At 34.8% G+C, this 19,810-nt stretch overlaps 1 protein-coding gene across 1 annotated transcript; it reads left to right on the top strand.

The window, feature by feature from the left end:
- Positions 1-2,052: 2,052 nt before the first annotated feature.
- Positions 2,053-19,474, top strand: LOC115215254 (sulfotransferase 6B1-like). Its single transcript, XM_029784500.2, has 6 exons — positions 2,053-2,315; positions 8,478-8,663; positions 11,589-11,912; positions 16,706-16,809; positions 16,974-17,139; positions 19,103-19,474. The coding sequence occupies exons 2-6, from the start codon at positions 8,498-8,500 to the stop codon at positions 19,210-19,212; spliced, it is 870 nt and encodes a 289-aa protein (XP_029640360.1). The 5' UTR covers positions 2,053-2,315; positions 8,478-8,497; the 3' UTR covers positions 19,213-19,474.
- The last annotated feature ends 336 nt before the right edge of the window (positions 19,475-19,810 follow it).

Genomic DNA, 19,810 nt, shown 5'->3' with positions numbered 1-19,810 from the left:
GCAGAATTTAAGACCAATCTTTGCCAAGCAGTTTCACTCTGCGTGCTTTAGATTAGTTACTATGGCAACAGTCCGGATATTTATTGATCAGACCACGATTCTGAAAACAAATAGCATTTATAAAGAAATTCATTTCAGGGGAACAAACTCTGCTTCTGTAATAAAACGTTCCTGAAAATATCCTCTAGTTTTTAAAACATTTAAAATTATGTTTTATATTTAATATTAATTTTTATATTTTTATGTTTTTGTTTTCGTTTGAATGTCGGACAAAATATGTTGTAGCATTTAGTTACACACTTTTACAATTGACTACAATAACTTTATAACCAGCTAATTAAACTTAATCAATAACTATTCAAAACTCGCGAATAACTATTCAAAACTAATGAGGTTCAAATCTAATGAAGCACTTTAGCTTTTACTGGTTAGGATAGCGGTTTAGTTAGATTATCAACGACAGTCAGATCCATCTCTATCCACTCTACAATCAATATTTTCTTCAACTCCATTACTGATGTAATTTTTTTATAATCTTACAACCTTCTATCAAAGTGTTCCCATGTATGTTCTGTTGGATCAAAGGGGCTGCTTTGAGAAGCCCATTTTAGAGGCTCGATTCCATTAGTTCTTTTCTTAGTCAAGTATTGATTCAAATTAATCGATTATATCTTCTCTCCAAACGTGTGGGATTCGGCCGATGTTAAAAATCAGTTCCTTTTATTTTTATATCAATATATAATTTTACTGAAATGAAACTTTACCTGTGAAACGAGATTATTTAACCGGTGGGAAAGTAATTCACTAAACATTGTTATTTTCTATATAAACTAAAATTAAGAGAAAGGTAAGGTAATATTCCCGAAAATTCTGTCACTGCATGGTACCTTGCATGCTTCGTGCTTTTGTTTGACTGGGCTGGGGTCATTCCAGGTGAGTGGTTCCAGAGGCGTCATCGTGCATAGAGCCGACCAGATTCGCTAATGCCCCACACCACTGGCGAACTCGTGCTAGCCCCTCAGCATCTTCTATGAAGACATCGAACCTCTGGATATCTTCCTTAATCACGTCCGGCGAGGCCTGTCATGTGTCCTTTTCCATGCAGCTGTTGCATCGAATGAGAGCAAGGCCCTGGTAGGATGATCTGGCGCGAGGCGGGGGGAATATCTGTACCAGCACATGCAGCGGATAGCTATAAGGTGGGAGGCTGCGGGCTGATGCATGCGTGCACGCAGTTCTTTGAAGTCATCGATCCTCTTTGCCATGGTCTTCGTGAGGGACTAGGCTTCTGTTCCACAGAGGAGAACAGAGAGGACCGACGCATTGTAGATGCGAAGTTTTGTCCTCCGGGAGAAAGAGTAGTGGCGTAAAAGGGGCTTTCATAGGGAGTACATGACCTCGGTGGCCAGACCACAACTGCAGTTGATCTCTGGTGTCGGGTCTCCGTTGTTGATGACTGTGGAGCCCACGGAGATGAAAGAGCTGACAAACTGCATGGCGTCGAGGCCAATATGGAGAGGGGTGGCACCGGACCATCACTGACATGCGTCAGCTTGGTACCAATACTAATAATAAGATGAAGCTTGAAACTGCTATGCATAAATTTTTTAAGGAAAAGTATCGAGTCTTCCTTCTGCACAACTTGAACTGTTTTTAGTTTACCTTCTTACACGAAAGTCATATTACACCTTACTCCTTCCTTATATAAGGTCAACATTGCTTTACTTTCCACTTACACAATGACCACGTTGTTATACTTCAACCTAACACAAGGTTCATATTACTTTACATCCTCTTACAAATCATTCAACATGCCCGACACCTTACACAAGATCCATATCACTCTGCTCCCTCCATTTGTAACAATATGCAAGTTTGTAATTTCAAAATCTGTCACAGCTACAGGTAAGATCTACATGCTATGCATCAATTAACGAACAGATCAATAGTTTCAGACATTCTGTCATGTAATTGAACTTTACTAAGAACAAAACCTGCAGGTAAGAGACATCTGGTGATCCATAAAAGTTCACGTTATATTAATATTAGAACATGAAAAGCTGCCTTGATGGCAGAGTTGCGTCCCTCGAAAGGTTCTTTGTAATTGTGAATTGCTTTATTGAACATGTTAAAAATATAGCGTATATTTAAGCATTGACTTGTTCACCTTGCTATAGCTTACAGGTCTTGTACTTATGCTAGAAACTATTTAATTGAACATTAATATTTCACTTCCTTCGGTTAAGGAGTTGACAGGAAGACTGAGAAAGCTAAGGTAGTCGAAGTTTTCGACTCCTGATTTTAACAGACATAAGGTGAGTATCTATCCATCAATCCATCTATCTATCTATCTATCTATCTATCTCTATCTATCTATCTATCTATCTATCTATCTGTCTGTCTGTCTGTCTGTCTGTCTGTCTGTCTGTCTGTCTGTCTGTCTATCTATCTATCTATCTATCTATCTATCTATCTATCTATCTATCTATCTGTCTGTCTATCTGTCTGTCTGTCTGCCTGTCTCTGTCCACATTCATACACACAGATGTATGTATGCATGCATGCATGTATGTCTCTCTCTCTCTCTCTCTCTCTCTCTGCATAATACATACATACATACATGCATACCTACCTTCATACCTACGTACATACGTACATATATACATACATACGTACATACATGCATGCAAGTGTGCATATCCATCTATCCATATATCTATCTATCTATCTATCTATCTATCTATCTATCTATCTATCTATCTATCTATCTATCTATCTATCTGTCTGTCTGTCTGTCTGTCTGTCTGTCTGTCTGTCTGTCTGTCTATCTGTCTATCTATCTATCTATCTATCTATCTATCTATCTATCTATCTATCTATCTGTCTGTCTGTCTGTCTGTCTGTCTGTCTGTCTATCTGTCTGTCTGTCTGCCTGTCTCTGTCCACATTCATACACACAGATGTATGTATGCATGCATGCATGTATGTCTCTCTCTCTCTCTCTGCATAATACATACATAGATACATGCATACCTACCTACCTTCATACCTACGTACATACGTACATATATACATACATACGTACATACATACATACATGCATGTATGCATGCATACATACATACATGCATGCATGCATGCATGCATACATAAATACATACATGCATGCATGCATACACACATACATACATGCATACGTACATACATACATACGTACGTACATACATACATACATACATACATACGTACATACATACAGACATACATACATACATACATACATACATACATACATACATACATACATACATACATACATACATACGTACATACATACATACAGACAGACATACGTACATACATACATACATACATGCATACATACATTCATACATACATACATACATACATACATACATACATACATACATACATACATACATAGTGTGTCACCTCACCGCCCACTGAATTTGGGCATTTTGAATGAAATTTTCTACAAATATCTTTTAGATGGTGTAGATTACAGTTATGTGAGAAAAGGAAACGTGAGCACGCATACGTACATTTTGACCAGACATCATATAATTTTTACAAAATTTCAAGTTTATCTTGTTGACCAAAGTATGGTGCGTATCACTAAGTATTTACGCCCACCAATTTTTTTTTTTTTTGCATCAAATTTCGATATAATTGTAAGCTACATCATTTGAAATGAATTAGCAGAAAATTGCATTTTCTGAAAGTTATGAGGAGAAAAAGTTGGGTCAAGTTAATTATCCAAATCTTCTCTCTGCTCCCTCCAAAAAAATTTTCACAACAAAGTTATTAGGAAATCAAGTCAGGGGACACACTTGTGTAGGTATACCATATGTAATGTATGTATGTATGTATGTATGTCTTATGTATATGTATATATGAATGTATACACTTTCACATATGTATACAGACATGTGCACATACACACATACTGACATTTATATATAGGTCAAATCATGGCACCACGTACTTTTGCGGCACTACTTAACAGTGGTCCCGGTGCGCGCACTCGCGTACTCGCGCATCCGCGCTAGCTAGTCATGATTAGTCGATCCTACAACGACTACCCAGCAAAGTAAATAAAACACAAAATAAATAATTTTTTTTACACAAAGTAAATAAAACAAAAACACAAAGTAAGGATCGACTAGTCATGACTAGCTAGCGCAGATGCGCGAGTACGCGAGTGCGCGCACCGGGACCACTGTTCTTAAGTAGTACCTACTTTTGCTTGTCTGTCTCAAACAACTTGTATGTATGTATGTATGTATGTATTCTCTAACATGCATATCTACGCACTTGTCAGCACACAAACACGAATATATATGGAAACATACATACACACACACACACACACACACACACACACACACACATATTCCTTTATTTGTTTCAGGAATTTGATTGCGGCCATGCTGGAGCACCGCCTTTAGTCGAACAGATCGACCCCGGGACTTATTCTTTGTAATCCTGTGCTTATTCTATCGGTCTCTTTTGCCGAACCGCTAGGTTACGGGGACGTAGACACACCAACATTAGTTGTCAAGCGATGGTGGGGGACAAACACATATATATATATATATGTATATATATATATATATATGTATATATATATATATATATATATATATATATATATATATATACATACTAGCAGAATTGTTCGGCGATGCTCGGGGCTGAATTGCTTGAAAGTACTGTTAATGATTGCATTGAATTATGATGATTATTCAGGCAAATATTGATATAAGTTTACGGTGGGAGATAAGGACTTAACGATCAAACGTGTGCCATTGCATTGTTTTGGGGGAACCAAATTTCTAATGAGCATTATAGGGGCATCAACTTTAAGTTTGAGAATGTGTGGTGGTAGTCCGGGGGGCTAAAAGGAATTGAGTACCTCTATTGGATAGTTGATGACGTCCTCTGGGTCAGGAGTTGTATCGATAGACTTATATACATAGACATCCCCAGGAATGAGATTTAGCATTTCATCATTAATATGGTGAACAGTTTTATTCTTCGGGGCCAGAATAGCCCTTTGGCCAATCCAATCCATATTCTGATAATTAGCTTGTAGATCTGGGAACACTGCATCTCTGAGATCAGAAGGCGTTTTAACAATGGTACAAATGGAATCGATGGCAATATTACCATTTTCATCCCCTGGTATTTTGCCTTCGCCAAGTGCAAGGAGGGTGTGAGAAAATGCTGCTGATGTGATATTACGTCGCGTATGAGCACGCATATTGATGTGAAGTTTGAGAGTCTTCATCAGTGGCCACAATGTGGATGACTTAAGACACGCACTTACTGCATCAGTTCTAGTCCCTTTGGGAATAACGGGAAGTGTTTGTCGGAAGTCCCCTGAAAGAAGAAGTGTTATGCCTCCCATGGGAGCTGAAGAGTGTTTGATGTCTCTAAGAGATCTATCTAGTGCCTCAAGAGCACCTCTGTGGGCCATCGTGCATTCATCACAAACGATAAGCTTGCATCGTCTGAAGACTTCTGCCTGATCGGAGCTGTTACTGATGTTGCAAGTTGGTGTCTCAGTCTTCGCTAAGTCAAGCGGAAGCTTGAAAGTGGAGTGAGCTGCCCTGCCGCCTGGCAACAAAGTAGCCGCAATTCCAGATGATGCCACAGCTAGGGCAATGCCTTGTGTTCGCCCAATCTCAGCCAATATTAATTTGTTGAGAAAAGTTTTCCTAGTGCCCCCAGGAGCGTCCAGGAAAAATATCCCCACAGCTTTGGCCCGGACTGAATTAACAACGGAGTTGTAAGCGAACTTCTGTTCTGGAAGGAGCTTTGGCTCATTGTCGGCTATGTACTCGGCAAGCTCGTCAACATTAAAACATGTCTCACGCAGCAAATGTGAAGACAGAGTGTTTGTGCCTTCCCGGTTTGTTGAAGGTAGGCCATAGACCGGCAAGGCACTACCGCCCATATCAAGTTCAGTATCTTCGAACGTAGTTTGTTACCACACAGCCACACCTGCCCCTATGTATGTGTGTGTGTGTGTGTGTGTACGTGTGTGTGTATGGGTAGATATATTATGCATGTATATATGTGTATATATATATGTGTACATATTACATGTACATCTATATATATATATATATATATATATATATATATATATATATATACATCTACACATAAAATACAAAATAGAAAGTTATATCTTCATATCGCTAGTGATAACAATACTCAAAATATATAACAGACTGGAATTGCAGGCCCGTCTCTTGCAATTTCGATCAATTGGATCTTGTCCTCCCTCTTGTATAGAAGTGTACGGCTGCAGCGAAATTCATTTTTGGACTTTCTTCTATCGAAGGCATTTTAACAAAAATGCTTCCGTAAAGACGGTAAAAATATTGTCAATTTCCCCAAACAGGGACACAATTCAATTTTAAAACAATAACCAAAGCCCCTTCTCCGAAAGGGGGAGGGTTACGATTTACAATTATTTAACAAATGCAACACAACAACGTTTCCCTGACGAGGAACTAACAAACGTGATTACAATAGTCAAACAGTAATAATAATAACAACAAACCTTTTTAATGTATCCCCATTTATGTGAAACCACTTATTCAAGTTCAAGTCATTGATGCAATTTTATACGAATTGCTAATACACACACACATAATAAGGGTGAAAAATTGAATATTAATTTGATTAATATGAATTGAAAACCAGTGGTGTAGCATATAAGACCACAGCGGATCTTCTTCTAGCAAAAAGGATGACCAGTATTAATTGCTCATTCCTTTTATATAAATACTTTCACTTTAATTGTTGCACACTTGCAAAGAGAAAGGAGGACAAAGTGTAGTGGTAATGGTAGGAGTGAAGCACTTGAAATGAAAGAGGGAAATCGTAAAATATTTACTTTCCTCGAATTTTTGCTTAATTGGGGGTGAAATTGAAAAAACTTTACATGCCATGACCCGATGGAATCTACTTGGAAAAATGATAGGTAAATTCCAATTGAAGAAATTCTATATTGTACAAATGTATAAAAAACGAACGGTTTGGGAGGCAGATAAAATCTGCCTTTTATCATAAGAGATACATACATACATATACAGACAACGGGCTTCTTCCAGTTTTCGTCTACCAAATCCACTCATAAGGCTTTGGTCTATCCAAGGCTATAGTAGAAGACACTTGCCCAAGGTGCCACGTAGTGGGACTGAACCTGGAACCATGTGGTTGGTAACCAAGCTACTTACTACACAGCCACTCCTGCACTTATATACATATATTCGATTAAGAATCTGTAAGTCAGTGAAAATAGGTGCTCATATATTTGTCTATAGAGGGGTATATTAAATGTGCCCTTTTAAAGCCTAATCAGGCTCATGGGCCCGGTTTCCTGGTTTTTATGGCGTATGTGTTCCCCAGCTGGACGGGACGCCAGTCCATCGCAGCGTTACTCATTTTTGCCTGCTGTGTGGACTGGAGCAACGTGAAATGAAGTGTTTTGCTCAAGACCACAACGCGTCGCCCGGTCCAGGAATCGAAACCGCAATCTTACGATTATGGTGCTGACACCCTAACCACTAAGCCACGTGCTTCCACAGAGGGGTATATTAATTGAAGTATATCGTACTGTAGGACCATTACAGCTAATTTTACCAATCAGTTTCATATTGGATTTTAGATAATGTGACACTCTTCAGGGCTGGTCAATCTGGAAAAAATGTATGGTAACTGTTCTCTGTTATTTGAGGTGAGAGGAAGTGTCTTATCTGGTTTGTGGGCATTGTGAAAAAGAAGAAACGAGACAAATAAGTGAAGGATTTACCAATCATTATGTCCCTTCGCCCCCTTAAAAAAAAATCTAACCAAATTGTTGTGCAGCAAGTATCTGGTCAGAAAATATATGCATAAGGGGTGCTTGTGTTGGTATCTATGTAGGGGTTTTTGTCTGGAGGAAAAGAGCAAGTGTCAGGAGTTTTAACTCGATGTTTGAGTACATATGTGTATCTGTGTTCACATGCAGACACATCTCGGGATGTGACGGTGATCTGAGTGTTTATAATCATGGTGGGACCTGTAAGTAAGCCAACATGTACCTTCTCACATGGGCATGGACTAAAAATTTCATTTCTGAAGTTTAGGCAGATGTCTAAATGAAGATGATTTTTAAAGATAATTTTTTTCTCAGCTTGACATATTTATTCTAGGTGCATAACTAAAAGCAACTCCTAAAGTGTGACTTAAAAATTTTACAGAACCCATTTGTATGAGGAAAATAGTTATCCACTATGCTAACGTAAACTTTACCCACACAAGTTTCGTCCATTTTACAGAGCGCACAAACCAGATGTGATATTTCTCACCTCCAATAACAGCAGTCACTATGCCGTTCATATATATAGTATACGTGTGTATGTATATATATATACACATGAAATATTTTATTTTCACAGAGATTCCACAGAGTTACGGCATGCCTAAAGTTTACTACAAAGATCCTGCTGGATGTCAATTACTCAGCTATGATTACAATGGATTTTTGGTGCCATCATTTCCAAATGTTCAAGAAAATCTTGATAAACTTCCGGATATGCCAGTAAGAGATGATGATGTTTTTCTTCTGGGCTATTTTAAAGCTGGTAGGTATTCTTATATCAGTAAGGACATCTCACAATCATACATGTTTCTTTCTTAAGTCAATTATTTCTATTATCACAGCTCTCAGACCACTTCTATCTCTTTTCTAATACTTCCTCTTCTTAAACCCCAATCTCACTGAGACTGATATTCTCTTCTTTGGTTTCCTTTCAAATGCTAACAAACCCTGCCTAAATTCAAAACTAAATTTATCCACATTATCTATATTTAGTAAGTCTCTAATATATTTAATTTTTTATATTTCATCTAAGCATTGTTAAAGATGTGTGTTAATGTGGGTTTAATTGTTACCTCTGAGATGGATTTTTGCTACTTTTGGATGGTGTATTTGTTAAGTACCCTCACTCTTTTACATAAAGAATTTCTGGTCTGGTTGATGTGATTTTCTTTGCGACCACATCAGTGTATACAATATATAAGGTTTGCGGTTTTGCAGATCATGTCTTCATTTATCTTGAGGGATCAAACATTTTTTAATTCTATTTCAGCACCAATTTCTAAGTGCTTGTAATTTTCATTACTACATATTCTACATCTGCTATCTCCACAAGTTTGTACAGAAAATTCTTGGTTACTTCCTGAAGTGAATTTTGCCCTTGTCAGGTTTTTCTTGAGGCCTTTTGGTTGATGATTGGACTTTTGAGTCCTTTATTTTTGTGCTCTGGAACAGGATTGGGAGATTTACTTTGAGAGAAGTGAATATATTTGACATTCTTGGGTCATACCTGTGGACAAACAAGACTACATTCTCTTCAAATTTTTGTTTTCATGTCCCGAGTTGAAATACACCTCATTCATTTGCTTTTTTCTTACGGCTGTCTATTAATTTCAGGGTATAATTTTGCAGTTTTAGAAAGCCTCTCACTACTTCTGTTCACATTTTTCATCATTCAGGATTGGCCATAATTGTGCATATGCATCTTAGCATGCTGTACGACATATTTTTTTAAATATGGATTGATGAAATGAGTTAAAATTTAAATATTGGTGTGTATTAGTTTTTAAAAATTTTTTATAGAATATGTCACTTGTGATCCTGATATTGGATAATTGTATGAGAACATCCAAGAATGGTTGTCCTTTTTCACTATATGCCATTGTAAATTTAATGAAATTTAACCCTATTATCTGGTTGTAAGTTTCTGAGTTTTCCATGTCTTCTGTTTTGTCCACCTTCCTCCCCTTATATACACATTAATCCTCCAGTATTGCCTTAGGAAAATTTAGGGCATAACTACAGATTTCTATCCCCCCACCCACCGACTTTGGATGGGGGTGGGGACACAGAAATAGGACATAGGAATTTTGGGGGAAAACAATCGGGGGTTATTTTTGAGAACCATTCTCCACTCGGGGGTATTTCAGAACAAGTCATCCATATTTGTTTCATTTTCTCCGTTTTGTGCATTTGTGCATCAGTAGATTTCTACTGAAGCCACAAATGGGCAATGAAAGCAAAGGAAGCCCTCACCAGAAAACTCATGCTAAAAATAACAGCTAAAGGTCTGGTACACAGAAATATGCGGACCTTTTCCTTTTGAACTGCAGTTTTCAACACAATTTCTAGTTAACTAAACACTTTTAAACTTCGTATACTGGTAGAATGTGTCAAAATAAAACATTTTTTTCTCTTGGCTTTTTTGAGAAAATTGTAATTTGTAAGTTTAACGTAGTTTAATTTTTCAAGTTTTAAGCAACCCTATGGCCTCTATTTAGCTAAAATTATTTGCTGCGTCTAAAACTGAGACAACATCCTGTCACTAACTCTAACTCTAACCCTCACCCTAACCCTAACCCTAACCCTAAATTTTAGTCTTTCATTTTTTTTTCTTAATTGTTAAATTAATTTGATTGTTACGCGTGTGTCTAAAATTATTTGTTTTGTTCTTGTTTTGAGTTTTTGCTTTCATTTTAGCCTTTCGTTTTTTTTTTCTTAATTGTTAAATTAAAATTATTTTCCATTGCTTTCGTTTTTTTTTTCTTAATTGTTATCCTTAAATTAATTTAACAATTAAGAAAAAAAAACGAAAGGCTAAAATTTAGGGTTAGGGTTAGGGTTAGGGTTAGTGACAGTATGTTGTCTGTTTTAGACGCAGCAAATGATTTTAGCTCAAAAGAGGCGATTGGTTGGTTAAAATTCGAAAAAGTAAACTACGTTAAACTTAGAAATTACAATTTTCTCAAGAAAGCCAAGAGAAAAAAATGTTTTATCTTGACACATTCTACCAGTATACGAAGTTTAAAAGTGTTTAGTTAACTAGAAATTGTGTTGAAAACTGTTGTTCAAAAGGAAAAGATCAAAATATGCTATTAAGACGACTTATCTGTTGTGTACGATTTTTTTACACTTTAAGTAAATTCCCAGGTAAACGTTTCTAATAGAAAAGCAGAAGACACCAGAAGCAAAAATAAGGAATATACTCATAGTTAAATATAGAAGTGTAAAGTATAATTTGTTGCATAATCTCTATAATAAACATGATATTGAATGAAATGATTCCCTGTTTGAACTTTTTAATTACATATATATGTGTGTGTGTGTGTGTGTGTGTGTGTGTGTGTGTGAGTAAGTAGAAATCTACGGATGCACAAACGCTCAAAACGGAGAAAGTGAAATGAATATGGACGACTTGCTCTCAACGGTTCTCAAAAATAGCCCCCAATTGTTTTCTCCCCAAATTCCCATGTCCTCGGAATCTACATAGTCTGAGGTATATTTGTAGAGAATTTCATTGGAAAAAAATCCATTTTCTTGAAAGTTAAGATGAATTGAAGTGATGATGATGATGATTATTCATGTCGTCATCGTCGTCGTCGTCATCATCATCATCATCATCATCATCATCATCATTATTATTATTTAGCGTTTTCATTCTATTCTTGAGATTTCAATTTTTCCAACATAGGTTGTCATTGGATGTGGGAAATTGCTGGAATGTTAGTTAATGGTTCTGCTGAATATAATCCAGAACACAAGAGTGTTGCAATGATGGAACTGATGGACCAAGACCAACTAGACCAGCTTCCATCACCCAGAGTTCTAAACAGCCACCTGTTCTTGCATCATTTACCAAAAGAGATATTTACCAAAAAACCTAAAATGATTCTCATGACACGCAACCCTCGTGATGTTACTGTTTCTGCCTACCATCACACATTTCAGCTTAAGTTATTGTATCAGTATGATGGAGATTGGAATGGCTTCTTTGAGTTGTTTTTTGATGGTAAATGTATGTATAATCTTTTTCTCAATCATTTAAAAAATTTTTCTGAAGATTAGCTTATTTTGTTAATTACCACCAAAACCAGCACCAGCACCAGCACCACCACTACCACCGCTACCACCACCACCACCATCACCACCACCATCACCACCACCAATACTACCGCCACCAATACCATCACCATCACCACCACCACCACCACCGTCATCGTCATCATTATTATCATCATTGTTTATGTCAATTCCTGTAGATTTCTTTGTTCTTCATTAATGATGAGCTGACTAATCATCTTAATTGTCTAAGATCTTTAGCATACACAATGTGGCAAGAAATCTAACTATTAGTTCCATCCACAAATGCAGATTCAACCATCAACCTAGATAGGGTTTAAAGCAAACACACATATTTGCATGGAAATAAATAACAACACAGTAAAACAATAATTAAAACAAGATATAATTTGAAGAAATGCATACCATGATTTTGCTAATTGTTTTAGGTGCTTACTAATCATGAGAAGACATAGACTCCTTCACAGTCCTCTCACCTTTGGCTCAGTAGAACATCCAGGACGGGACAGCTGGAGGGATGACTCATTTTAAGCTGAATAAACTGGAGCAACGTGAAATGAAATGCTTTGCTCAAGGATATAGTGTGCTACCCATTCCAGGAATCAAACTTACAACTTTATGTTCATGAGCCCAACACTCTAATCACCAGGCCACAACTGCGCTTCCCAACACATTTAGATTTGAATTTTTTATCTCATAATGAAGCTTCTTGAATGTGTTAGTTTACAACTGGACAACCATTCACCCAATAGTTAAACTCTTCTCTGTTTATATGTATTATTATGTCTTTGATTTTCTCTAACAGAATCAGTTCAGATAATGGAATGTCTCTGGACCTAACGTTGGTGAATTGTTATGATTATACTCTCCTCCTTTATACCAGCTTCTTTTCCAAATATTTACCTTTTCTCTTTTGATTTACATTACATTGATCTGTTGTTATAATTTCTTCTTTCTTTGAGGTCAGTCTCAATATTTAAGATTGAAAACATCCCAAATTCTTTGTCCCCCTTGCCTTCGATATTTTCTGGTCTAGTAGGGTAACTGCTTTATACTGGTTAGCAATTAACAAGTCAATGATTTTTCTATCTTCTCTCTAAGTCAGTTATAAATGAATGTGATTTTAATGTCAATCCACACACCTTATACATGCCAAAGGATGATATGTAAGGTTACTCAGTCTCAGGAATGTTAAATTCATTTCTCTATAGAACAATAACTCTATATAAATACATAATTTACATATGTTCCACCCAATCCAATCTATTTCTTTAGTGATATGTATTAGTGTTATAGTAATTTGGTTTATCTATTTTGATGTGCTTCAATTCTTTTAGATGTTCTTCAATTACCAAGGCAGATTCATGTCTCAATGACTGTCATGTTATGTTACTCATTATTCATATATCTCAATGAAATATTATGTTATTTCTTATTCTATAAAACATCAACTATGTATTCATAATGTATTTATGTCCCACCCATTCTAAGTTCTTATATCAATTAAATATATTGAAATAATGAAAAATATAATTATCCAGTCTACAGTTCAAATTGCTTTTAATACATTATTTCTAGGTTGAGCTGGTCTGCTAAAAAGTGGGCTATAGGCAGCAGATGGTGATATGACAGCTGTTTATAGTGGTTACTTGTACTATAAGTTAGCTCCTACTAGATGAATAAGTAACTCCAGACTTAACAGTGGTATGCTATTGGGGAAGCTGGACCAATGGGTGGGTGTCACTGTTAACTAAAATGAAATGAAGATAATGTAGGAGAATTTCAGAAAAATATAATCTCGTGACATGAGGTAGACAGGCCATAGTTAAAAAAAACAATTTAAATAGAATGAACAAATACTATATTAAATATATAACAGAAAGAACAACTATTATAGTCAAACTTACATCAGCATTTATTCACATAAATAAGCAGATCAATATAATTAAAAAAAAATTAACTAATATTCACTCAAAAAGTTTAACACATAAGAAAATACACTTAAGTAAATGCATGTAATACTTATAATAATTATAATACTGTAGAAATTAGAAAATCAAAACTATTATGGAAAAAAAGCCTCACTGGTATGCAAAGGTATGAATTTTAGGATAGCCTTATAAATTTTATAGTAACATGACATAATAATTCTGAGAGTTTATTTAATAAAATGTTTTTAGAAAATAGTATTAGCTTGGCTTCATCAAGCGATAAATTGAAAACCTTTTTGTCAGTAATGCAAGGAGGAGCATGTTTCACTAGATTCCATTTAATATTCATTTCAAATTTTGACTTAGAGCTAGCGATTTCATGGGGGGAGGATAAGTTGATTACATTGACACCACTGAAAGGAAAAGTTGATCTTGGCAAAATTTGAACTCAGAACATAAAGATAGATAAAATGTTTAGGATATCTAAATGAATATTCATGAAAATAAAACTTATTTTTAAATGCATTACTAGTGGGGCTGATATAAACTTTAAAAGTACTAACAGTGGTAACATTACACTTATGAAGGACATACTTAGTTAAACAATTAAATCTGAGTGGGCATTGATTAGATTCATTTACAATTGTAGTTTGATGTGGTAGGATTATTAGCAGGATACAATTTAACCAAGTTTGAAGATGCAAAGTTATGTGCAAAGTTAGGTGGAGGAGAATAAGACAGTTTAGCAATATTATTATATATTTTTTTATGACGTGGTAGGATTATTAGCAGGATACAGCTGTATCAATGCTCAATGAGAAATTATTCTTTAGGATAAAAAAAGGTAAATTTTGACTAGAAACAAACTGAAAGGAAGTTTATACCAACAGTTTCTACTTTTTTTTATTCTATTAATTTTAGGAATATATTGAAGATTTTCACAATAGACGCTGACTATAGCCTTGTAACAACAGTGAAAATCATCTTTTAAAAATTCATTTTTAAAATTTGAAATATTTTTGATTTAATTATTAATTTAGGAAAATTAGAAAGTCTGAGCAGATGTTTTTAAGATTTATTAGGTTTGTGATATCTGTAATATAAACCATTATAAAGGTTGAGGGTCATATCAAGGGAATTTGCAACAGAACAGTTTAGTTTCAATAGAGATTGTAAGATATTTTTTTAAAGAAGTGCTGTAGTTCTGTTCTTATTGTGTTATCATACTTATTCTGTATGTTTACTGTGGGTTTGTACTTGCAAGTGTGAGAAGACCATATTCATTGTATAAATCTGTTGTGATAAGAGATAATTTCATTTTCATTTAGTTAAATAAGTACAAACCAGCAAGGTCAATCACTTCTGCTATATCAGTAACTCTTATGCTAATGTTGAAAGGCATTTGAGAAGTTTTTCTAACCCCAAGAAAATACTCAAAGTTAATTACTGTTTTTCTAGTTAATTACTGATATTTTAGTTAATAAAATAATGTCATTATTCGACAGTTAAATATGTGAAAAAAGATTTTACAAATTCCATAATTTTATTGCATACATAGCTTGAATTGAGATATAGTGCTTATATACATTAAACTGAAAGAATGTAATACAGTTTTTATGAAGGAAAGAGTTAAAACAGTGAATTATAGCCAGGATATTTTCCCAAAGTTTCAGTTGAAGGTTTTGAAAATCCTGTCTAATATAATCTTGTGAAGGTGACAAATAATATATTTAGAAGAGTTAATCAGGCAAATAGAAGGGATTTTGTTAAAATGAGTTTTATGACATCAATTTATAACCAAGAGTTAGGTATGGTTTTTAACGTGTAGTTTGGTTGTTCTTTTTATGTTCTGGTAGTTGATTCTGTCAGATATATTAAGTTCTAGTCTAGTTTTTTGTGATCTTTAGTTAATGTATCACAGATAAATGGATGGTATGATTTAAAAAAAAATCAAGATGGCAATAATTAACTGTTTTATTTGAACGAATATAAATCGCCTTAGAATTCTATATATCTTTGGTCTTGTGTAGATCTTGGTGGAAAAGACTGTTTCCCTCCACACATAATGCGTTAAACTAACTTATATAACTCATCCTTAAAGTTTCCTTTCTGAAAAGAGTTTACAGGATGTAGGTTCATCATCTAATTTGTTTAATGTTTAATGAAGTCAGTGTCTTTCAGTGATAAACTTGTCCATTTGGAAAGGTATTATTCTTCCTGGAAATGTCTAAATATTGTTTCTGCGTATTTGAGATATAGTTAAAAGGACATGTTTGAGAAAGGAGTGAATGAATTATAATGATTGGTTCATGAATTATGAATCTGAGAAGGCAATAACTAAAAGAAAGAGGCTTAATACAAGAAAGAGTGAATGAATAACATTTTTTTAAATAAATAAATACTTGACAATAGTAAAATGGCTTCAATGCTTAAGTATTTTCTCAAAGATATATTGGTAAAGCAAAGTAAGTTTATATAGAATAGGAATAAAGGGTTTGCAAAATTTAAAAAGAAGAGGCAAAATATAAAGACAGATACAGACACAGATATATTCATTCAGAAACAAATTAACTTTTACACTAACAGGCAAATATACATAAATATAACCCATGCCAGCATGGAAAACAGACATTAAACGACAACGATGATGATGACAGATATATAGTCACACACACACACACAAGTACATCTAACTCAATAGATACACAATTTGATGAATATATGTATATCCTCACACATAAATGAACAAGTACACATCTAGTCACACTCACTGAAAATCTATGTTGCATTGTTTCAGTGAATTACGGTAGCTGGTTTGAATATATGCTCCAGTGGGAGAAGGACATTAATGACCATCCGGAACTACCCATTTTGATAGTTAAATATGAAGACCTCAAAAAGGTGAAATATCTTTTGTTTACTAAAAACTGAAATTTATTTTGCTGTTTCATGGTGTGTATGTATCTTTTTACAATTTATATGTTAAAACTGTACTAAAATAGTTACTTTGCTGATATTTCATAGTGTTTGTATGTGTAATGTTTTTTTTTTAATATTTACTTTAGGATTTAGTTGGCAATGTGGCTAAAGTGGCTGAGTTTTTAGGCCTTCCTAAAAATGACCAACTTTTTAAAGATATTGCTGACAAATGTACTTTTGACAAAATGAAGGCAGCAAAACCTCCTCACACTGAATCTTTTCGAACTCCTGGTGAATCATTTTTCCGTAACGGTACGATCTTTGATTTATATTTTCATTTTGATAATAATAATAATAATAATAATAATAATAATAATAATAATAATAATAATAATAATAATAATAATAATAGGCGCAGGAGTGGCTGTGTGGTAAGTAGCTTCTTTACCAACCACATGGTTCTGGGTTCAGTCCCACTGTGTGGCACCTTGGGCAAGTGTCTTCTGCTATAGCCCCGGGCCGACCAATGCCTTGTGAGTGGATTTGGTAGACGGAAACTGAAAGAAGCCTGTCGTATATATGTATATATATATATGTATGTATGTGTGTGTTTGTGTGTCTGTATTTGTCCCCCTAGCATTGCTTGACAAACGATGCTGGTGTGTTTACGTCCCCCGTCACTTAGCGGTTCGGCAAAAGAGACCGATTGAATAAGTACTGTGCTTACAAAGAATAAGTCCCGGGGTCGATTTGCTCAACTAAAGGCGGTGCTCCAGCATGGCCGCAGTCAAATGACTGAAACAAGTACAAGAGTAATACAAGAGTAATAATTATTATTATTATTATTATTATTATTTTTATTATTCAGGGACCTTTTGAGCAGGATGGGCTACTCAACCTGAAGAAAATTCTAACTGGGCCCCACCTGCAAGGTTATGCGTTGTTTATCTTGACATGAAATCACCATGTCGTGCACATATGGTTGTGATGCATGTGCCTGGTGTACCCTTATGAGACAGGTAGGTAGTCTTGATGGGTAAATTGGGCTTTGTATATATGTACCCCAGTGTCACTTTGATGCCATGTGCTGCTCTCTCACTCAATAATAATAATAATAATAATAATAATAATAACAGAAAATTGCACTACTAGGCACTGCACACATCCTACGCTGAACACTTTCCATACAATAACCATCAGAGCATCATAACAAATCACAGCACATACCTAAAGCACACAGAGCTGCGCTCGGTAGTGAAGTGAAAGCACGCTATAAAAATAAAACTACTGAATGATGATAATAATAATAATAATAATAATAATAATAATAATGATAATAATAATAATAATGATAATAATAGTAATAATAATAATAATAATAATAATAATAATAATAATAATAATAATAATAATAACAATAGTCATCATCATTATTATCATCATCACCACCATCATCATCATCATCATCATCATTATTATTTCAACAACTGTTTTTCTGTGCTTGGATGGGTTAAATGGAATTTGTTAAGATAGATTCCTTATAGCCATATGCCCTTCTTACCACCAATCTTCACCTGTTTCCAAGTATGGTAATATTTCCTATAGTCAAATATGTTTTTCATGGAAGATTGGAAAGAGACAACATCTCTTGTATGATATTGATGCTCATTTACAACCAACTTGTGATGTCTAGAAAATGTATTATACCCTCTCTGTGTGCTAAGTAAATCTCTCAGTGAGAACAGATCAACATTAAAATGATTAAATGAGTCTAATATAACTAAACAAGATCAGATGCCTTGTATTTGCTTCAGCTCTTTGCTTTTTGAGTTCAAATCCTATAGTGGCCTACCTTCCTTCCTCCATCTCTCCCCCAAGTTTCAGAGGCCTTCAAATCATCAAAGGTGCTGCCTTACATCCTAGCCATACTGAAACTGTATAGAAACCAGCTGGATGGATTGTACCTGTAATTCCAAGATATAGTCTTGTCACACATAATGTCATATTGATTCTGCTTGAGAATTACGATGATGATGATGTGTCTGTGGAATACTCAGTCATTTACACATTAATTCAATGAGCAAGTAATTAACTTGATCAAACAACTGAATCCTCCACATCGTAAAAACCAATGGAGAACCATCCATCCATCCAACCAACCTTTTGGTATTGACCACATTACAGTATTTAATGTTACTCTGATTGAGGCATATAAAAGACAGCTTCTTATTATAGACATGAAATTCTTACAGCTAAAGTCTCTTCTATTTTACAGGTGTTGTTGGTGACTGGAAGAATTGGTTCACAGTTTCTCAGTATGAGAGATTCCAAGTGGAATGTGACAAATTTGACAAGCAGTCTACGTTGTTTAGTACAAAGTACTAAATATCACTTTAGTGTTATTATGACTTTCTCACAGACATCTTTATACTGCTAGTGTTAATATGTTTAATATCTTTATTGATATCTGAAAAAAACCCTTAATTCCTATATGTGTAGAATATGTTTTAAAATTGTTAGTTTAATAATAACAATAATAATCCTTTCTACTAAAGGCACAAGGCCTGAAATTTGGGGGAGGGGGAAAGTTGATTACATTGACCCCAGTTCTCAGCTGGTACTTAATTTACTGACCCTGAAAGGATGTAAGGCAAAGTCAACGCTGGCAGAATGTATGAAGAGAAATATGTTTGCGGGTTATTAACATAACACCCTGGAGGAATGAATAAGATGACAGGAGAATATTATCAAATTTATACAAAACTGTTTGAATAAAATATTCTTCTTTCTCTCTTTTTCTTTCCTTTTTTTCTTTTGTTTTTTTTTGTTTTTTTCTGTCTTTTTCTTTTCGCCTGTTATAAAATTGTATCTTAAAAACTGATAATGTCATTCCACCAATGTGTGGATGCTGGTTGCTCTCATTCATACTTTACATTTAAATTTCTATAATTTTGAATTTTTATCACTTCTTATTTTGAACTTG

Source organism: Octopus sinensis, linkage group LG8 (assembly GCF_006345805.1).
Source record: "Octopus sinensis linkage group LG8, ASM634580v1, whole genome shotgun sequence".
Taxonomy (NCBI): domain Eukaryota; kingdom Metazoa; phylum Mollusca; class Cephalopoda; order Octopoda; family Octopodidae; genus Octopus; species Octopus sinensis.
The sequence above is the reverse complement of the archived record's forward strand: the minus strand, read 5'-3'. Positions and strand labels throughout refer to the sequence as shown.